This window comes from Aplysia californica, unplaced genomic scaffold (assembly GCF_000002075.1).
Source record: "Aplysia californica isolate F4 #8 unplaced genomic scaffold, AplCal3.0 scaffold00314, whole genome shotgun sequence".
Classification (NCBI taxonomy): Eukaryota; Metazoa; Mollusca; class Gastropoda; order Aplysiida; family Aplysiidae; genus Aplysia; species Aplysia californica.
The window spans coordinates 608,820-614,885 of record NW_004797584.1 but is presented as its reverse complement, the minus strand read 5'-3'; the positions used below and the strand labels follow the sequence as shown (position 1 = coordinate 614,885).

Genomic DNA, 6,066 nt, shown 5'->3' with positions numbered 1-6,066 from the left:
CTTACACATATCATGCACGCACACACACACGCAATACATTATTGTTGATTCGAGCAAAACCATAACATTGGCTTTAATTTCAGCATTTGTGATTTGTTAATAAATTTGCCTATTCGAGTATCATTTCTATTTTGAGTCAGATTTTGAAACGACAAAATTTGCTGACATGACAGTGTACATATATTGTGAGATTTTTCTTTTTTTGGATTGTTCTGTTGCAACGAATAAAAAATTCTCATTTCTAATAATGGATTAATTTACATTATAATGTATAATGTATTCAGCTACATGTATTGGCCAAACTGACTTGCTAATCAAAATGCCCTTTGTTCAAACGACTCTTTTTCAGACAAAACATGGAAATGTGTTCTCCTATTGGAGTGTGATTGTATTATATTGAAATTTACAACTAAAAATAAAATAAAATATTCAAGTTGAGATTGTCGTAACAGAGTCAGTGTTCATTACGTATCAAATGCGACTGTACTTTTTGTCAAGTTAGGCTCATAAACCCATATGCTTACTTTATTTTACTTTTTCTGTCCTCCTGTACTGCAAGGTGTTGAGGGGAGATGCAGTTGCTGGACATAGGCCAGGTGTGTTGCTGTTTGGACTGCGTCATGCTATTCTTTTTTAGAGTCTCTTTTACTCCGTCAATCCATCTTTATCTTTTTTTCAGCCTTTCTTTTGTCTTGAAGCCATTAAATAGTTCACATAAACCTTTAAATGGTTCAATTACAGTTGAAAATCCACTCTTTGACTGAACATGGAAAGCGTACTGTGTATACATGGCTACCTAGCCATGTGGGTATCAAAGGAAACAGCAGGGCGAGCTTCTGGCAAAGTAATTCTTGTCCATTCTGTTGGGATCAACGGAGAACACCCTCCCACAGACAGCCTTTAAAAATAAGATGGAACCCCAGTCTGTATGAGGAACTATGGAGTGAACAAGTAAATAATAAACTCCACAATATAATGCCCAAGTTGCAGTACTCGTCTGCTGGACCTTCAAAAGTGCACTGCAAACATCTTTGACGCGAAAAACTTGAAACCATTTTCATTTGCCCACTTTTCAAGTTTGAACAGCTACTTTTGGGCACAGCTGTATTGTCATAGATCTGATTTGAGGCTTTCTGGATCAGCATTATATCAGAAAGTCATCAAGGTATAACAAGCTGTCTATGTTAATTTTAAAATTTTTGTTTTGCCTGATCTTGAAGAGATTCAGATCTTATATTCTCTTCAGCACATCAGAGCTGCGGATGGTCACATAAGGCTACTGTACTATGAAAGCTTCCTGGGATGAGTGGAAGTTGAAACAGTCGCAAGGTCCTCTGGATTATTTTGTTGACTCAGTTCAGCGGCCGCCCCTGCTTCTGCAAAGTGAGACTTTTTAGAAACTTTGGGCGCGGGTGGTTGGAGGGCGCCACTGGTAGGTCTTACCTAACTTTACTGTCCCTGTGTTGTTTCTATCTATCTTATTTGTTCCCTAGCACTAAATGACCGTTATCGTGTCGATATCGATGTGCTTCTCCTTACTCAAACAAACAAACAAACACAACAGAGCTGTACCAAGGAACAGACTTATAATTATGTGTTTCAGCTCCCAACCAATTGAGTGACATGGGCCTTTCCACATAACTGTTTAAGAGTAATTTAGAGAGAATACTTGAATGTAGTAGGCTACTGGGGTCCTAGGAAAACGGAGGGCTCCATGTTTCCTCGCCTCTCTTCATAAGGGTCCATTTCAGTGTGGGCAGACTGATTGTCTCCAATGAGTAAGAGAGAAATGTGGGCCAAAGGAATGTGTTGGCAGGGGACAGCAATCCACTCTATAGGCTGGTCTTGCCTCACCCACCAGGTAGGCCTACCCGGTTTCCCACCCAGGTAGGTTGCACCTCACGTTCAATCTAAGAAGGCACGCACCCACGCTGTGGAATGTTTGTGGGGGGGGGGGGAGGACTATAGTGTTGCTGCGCATGACGTCATCTGTGGGGGAGGTAGAAAAAGAAAGTGAGAAGAAACGAAAGTCGAAAATACACCAAAAGAAGGTGTCGCGCATGGATCCTAAGAGGGCTCAGGTCCATAAATATTTCAAATCTCATCATTAAAGATGAAGGGGTTCCACCTTCTGTTGACGGGACAGTGGGAATACCCTCCCCCAACCTCGCCCCTCCCTTGATCCCTTCCACCTGCCCTTAGGCCGGGGGAGGGGGGGGGGGTGCTGAATCTGCTGTACGCTACCAGGTGTGCAATTTTGCTTGTTTTCTATGTTGACACACCCGTCTATCAAATTTAGACTTCCTTTTTTTTTGGTAAGTGTTTTACTGCATGTGAGGGTGCGGGACACACCAAACATATTCAGTTTGTTGGAAATTTTGGATGGCCGAAGCTTACTATTATCGATTTTGGACCACCAAGGGGTCCTTAACGTGCGCAACTTGCACCCAGGACCTCCGAGATTTTTCGCCCTTGTCCGAGAAGGCTATGTGTTGATCTTGCCTGCCATAAGACAAGGGTGTGGCTGAAAAACAGCAGTATGAAGGAGCCGAGGAGAAGCCGTAGAAAGGCTGCAGAAAGAGTCAGGAGCCCAGAGGAGAGGCCTAAGGAGGTGAGGAGGTAGGGGCAGAAAGTGGAGACAAAACCAGGCGACAGAACAGAGTTAGAAAGTAGGAAAGGATGTGAAAGGAGAAAATTTTACAATTTTAGAGAAGAAAATTTTCCGGTGCTATCCAGATTCGAACCCGCTACCAATTGAATGAGAGGTGATCACCTTAACCTCTAGGCCACGTCGAGAGCCCCATGACTAGTTTTGAACTGATTAGTTTATTTATTTACTTTTGGGAGGCGGGGTAATGTTTATACAATGATGTGTTCTGTCGGATTGGATCGTGGAATGTTACGACCCTTTAAGAGGCTGGGAAAACTGCACAGGTCCTCCAAGAGACGCACCGATACCACCTACACATACTGGGAATCAGCGAGACCCACTTGAACCAGTCTAGACAGAAGCGAATAAAAGAGGGGAAGCTTTTCATTTATTCAGGAAATAACAGTGAAGGACCACCCAGGGAAGGAGTATGAATGATCATATCCAAAACAGCGCAAAAGACATCCAGGGGCTGGGAAGCGCACGGTTCAAGGATCATTATGGCCTCATTTGTAAGAAAGAACTCTAGGAAAGAGATGGTAGGAAGAAAGTCATATAAACAAGAACATCATATAAGCGTATGCCCCCAACCAATGATGCAGAAGAGGAGAATAAAGATGACTTCTACAACTGCTTGCAGAATGTGATCGACAAACTTCCAGGTAAGGACATCAACATTGTGTCATGGGATAACAAAATGCAAAGGTAGGTTCGGACAATCGTCATTGTGAGGAAATCATGGGCAGACATGGATTAGGAGAGGCAAATAACAACGGAGAAAGGTTCCAGAACTTATGTTCATTCAACAGCTGGGTTATTGCAGGAACAATCTTCCCACATAAATGAATTCATAAGGCCCCTTGGGTCTCCCCGGATGAAACAACGGAAAACCAGAATGACCACTTTTGCATCTCCCGAAAATTTAGGCGGTCACTGGAGGACGTCCAAGTCTTACGAGGAACAGACGTCGCATCAGACCACCATTTAATCCTTGGAAAGATTAAACTGAAGCTGAAAAGGTATGCTCTAATCACAATTGGGAGTCGCTAAAAGTATGAAGTGAGCCTTCCGGAAGACCCAGTAAAGAACAATGAATTCAAGTTGGAACTGTGAAACAGATTTCAAGCCCTTCAAGATCTGGACGAATGTGAAGTAAACGAACACTGGGACAAGATGAAGTAGACAGTATGCAACTTGCCGGAGCATCCTATGACCAAAAGTTAAAACCAGGAATAAATAGATTTCACAAGACTCTCTAGACAAAATGTAAAGAAGGAGAGAGCTGAAGGCCCCAGTCAACAATAGCTGCAACCGAACTGAGAAACTCGCTGCACAACAAGAGTAGATCTACACCGAAGTAAACCGGGAGGTAAAGAATTCCATCACGAAGGACAAGAATACCTACCTGAATGGTCTGGCCGAAAGGGCAGAGAAAGCAGCAACAGTCGGACACTTGCGGATTGTACATCAGACAACAAAGACTCTTTCAGGTAGGTTCAGCAAGCACTCTACCAGTGAAAGACAAAGAGGGAAAGACTATCTTCAACCCAGAGGGGCAACTGAACCGATGGAGAGAACACTTTTATCAACTCTTGAACACACCACTCCTATAAAACCAACCAGAACATTTTCCAGCCAGAAATTACTTCCCAATCGCTACGGAACCACATTCGAGAGAGGACATTGCTGCAGCTATAACAGCACTGAAGTCCCACAAGGCAGCTGGTCCCAACCATACTACCGGAAGCCCGGCAGGTAAAGATACATCGGTGGAAATTCTCCATGCTCTATTCGAAAAGGTTTGGCAAGAGGGGGAAATACCATCATGCTGGAAGGAAGGCCAACCAATCAAGCTGCCAAAGAAAGGAGACTTCGGGAATTGCTACAGAGGCATCATTGTTGAGCAATCACTTGAATGGAATTCACCAATCGTCAACGTCATTGATTATGAAAAGGCATTTGACAGCAGGGACAGCGAAAGTCTGTGGAAACTCATGCAGCATTATGGAATACCTGACAAATCGTCAAGTTTGTGAAGACCCCCTATGATGGAACAAACTGCCAAGTCTTCCATGAAGGACAACTCTCAGAACCATTCCAGGTACAGACAGGGGTGCGACAAGGATGCTTGCTCTCACCCTTTCTCTTCATACTGGCAATTGACTGGATCAGGAAAGAAGCCACCAAAGGCAAGCGCAATGGAATACCGTGGGTCCCTTGACAGCAGCTGGATGACTTGGACTTCGCCGATGACTTTGCATTGTTCTCTCACACACATGCTCAGATGCAAGAAAAGACCAAGGAACTCAACAGTCTATCAAGGAGTGTTGGCCTACGTATACACCCGGGAAAGTCGAAAGTAGTGAAGCTAGGAAACGTTTCAAGCCCTGCTGTCACAGTGGAAGACATTCCCCTTGAAGAAGTGGACTCTTTTACCTACCTTGGAAGTGTCATCGATGGTAAAGGTGGAACTGAGGCAGATGTAAAAGCAAGAACCGCCATGGCAAGGTCAACATTCAAGCAATTATCAGAAGTCTGGAAACCAAGCAACATCTCACAGCGCACCAAGATTCGACTCTTTGATTCCAATGCCAAGTCTGTGCTCCTCTACGGCTGTGAAACTTGGAAGACAACTAAGACAATGCTGAATAAAGTTCTGACTTTCATCAGCAGATGTATGAGTAGTCCTAAGAATTAAGTGGCAGGATAGACAAGAAATGAAGAGCTATGGGAAAGGACAGGACAAAGGGAAGAAACAGGACTAAGAAAGTGGCGTTGGATGGGACTCACCTTCAGAAGGCCCAGCGGAAACATCACAAGATAGCCACTGTAATGGAACCAAAGATAGTACAGCCTACGGTATGGAACCCACAGATATCACGAGGCAGGGGTAGGCCACTGGAAACATAGAGGGGAAGTGTGGAAAGGGACATATTATGAGAGAGATGAAGCTCACTTGGAACGAGCTAGGAAGGATGGCCCAGGACAGAGATACATGAAAGGAGCTTGTATGTGGCCTATACCCTGGCCAGGGGTGAAAGGCATTGATGATGACATGTCCAGTAGATCTACATTGTATAGATAAAATTGAGGTCCATGTTTTTGAAGTACGACAGTAACGAGTTGCTACTGCTGCGACCACTTCCGGAATTGACCTTATTGCCAAAACAATAACAAACAATGGCGACGAACGCTGTGGCCTTATTCTTCCTGGTTATACTGCTTTCAGGTAAGTGTTGTCGCATTTTTAAAACATGTGTTCCTATACTTGCTGATTTTCATGGGGAAGATTGAAGAATACCGGGCGCTTTTTCGGTAGTTCCCACCCCCCTTATTTGATAGAGCCTGACCTACATCTAGATCTAGATCTATATTAGACTATATACGTTTGATTCGCGGCAAGCTAAGATGTCAAA

The 6,066-nt window shown here is 43.9% G+C and overlaps 1 protein-coding gene across 1 annotated transcript in view; it reads left to right on the top strand.

Moving 5' to 3' along the window:
- The first annotated feature begins 5,797 nt into the window (after positions 1–5,797).
- LOC101846081 overlaps positions 5,798–6,066 on the top strand; it is a 21,791-nt gene continuing 21,522 nt past the window's right edge. Inside the window, exon 1 of the mRNA XM_005102127.2 lies at positions 5,798–5,879. Coding sequence (XP_005102184.1) covers positions 5,831–5,879 — 49 coding nt within the window. The 5' untranslated portion in view covers positions 5,798–5,830. The remainder of the gene's footprint in view (positions 5,880–6,066) is intronic.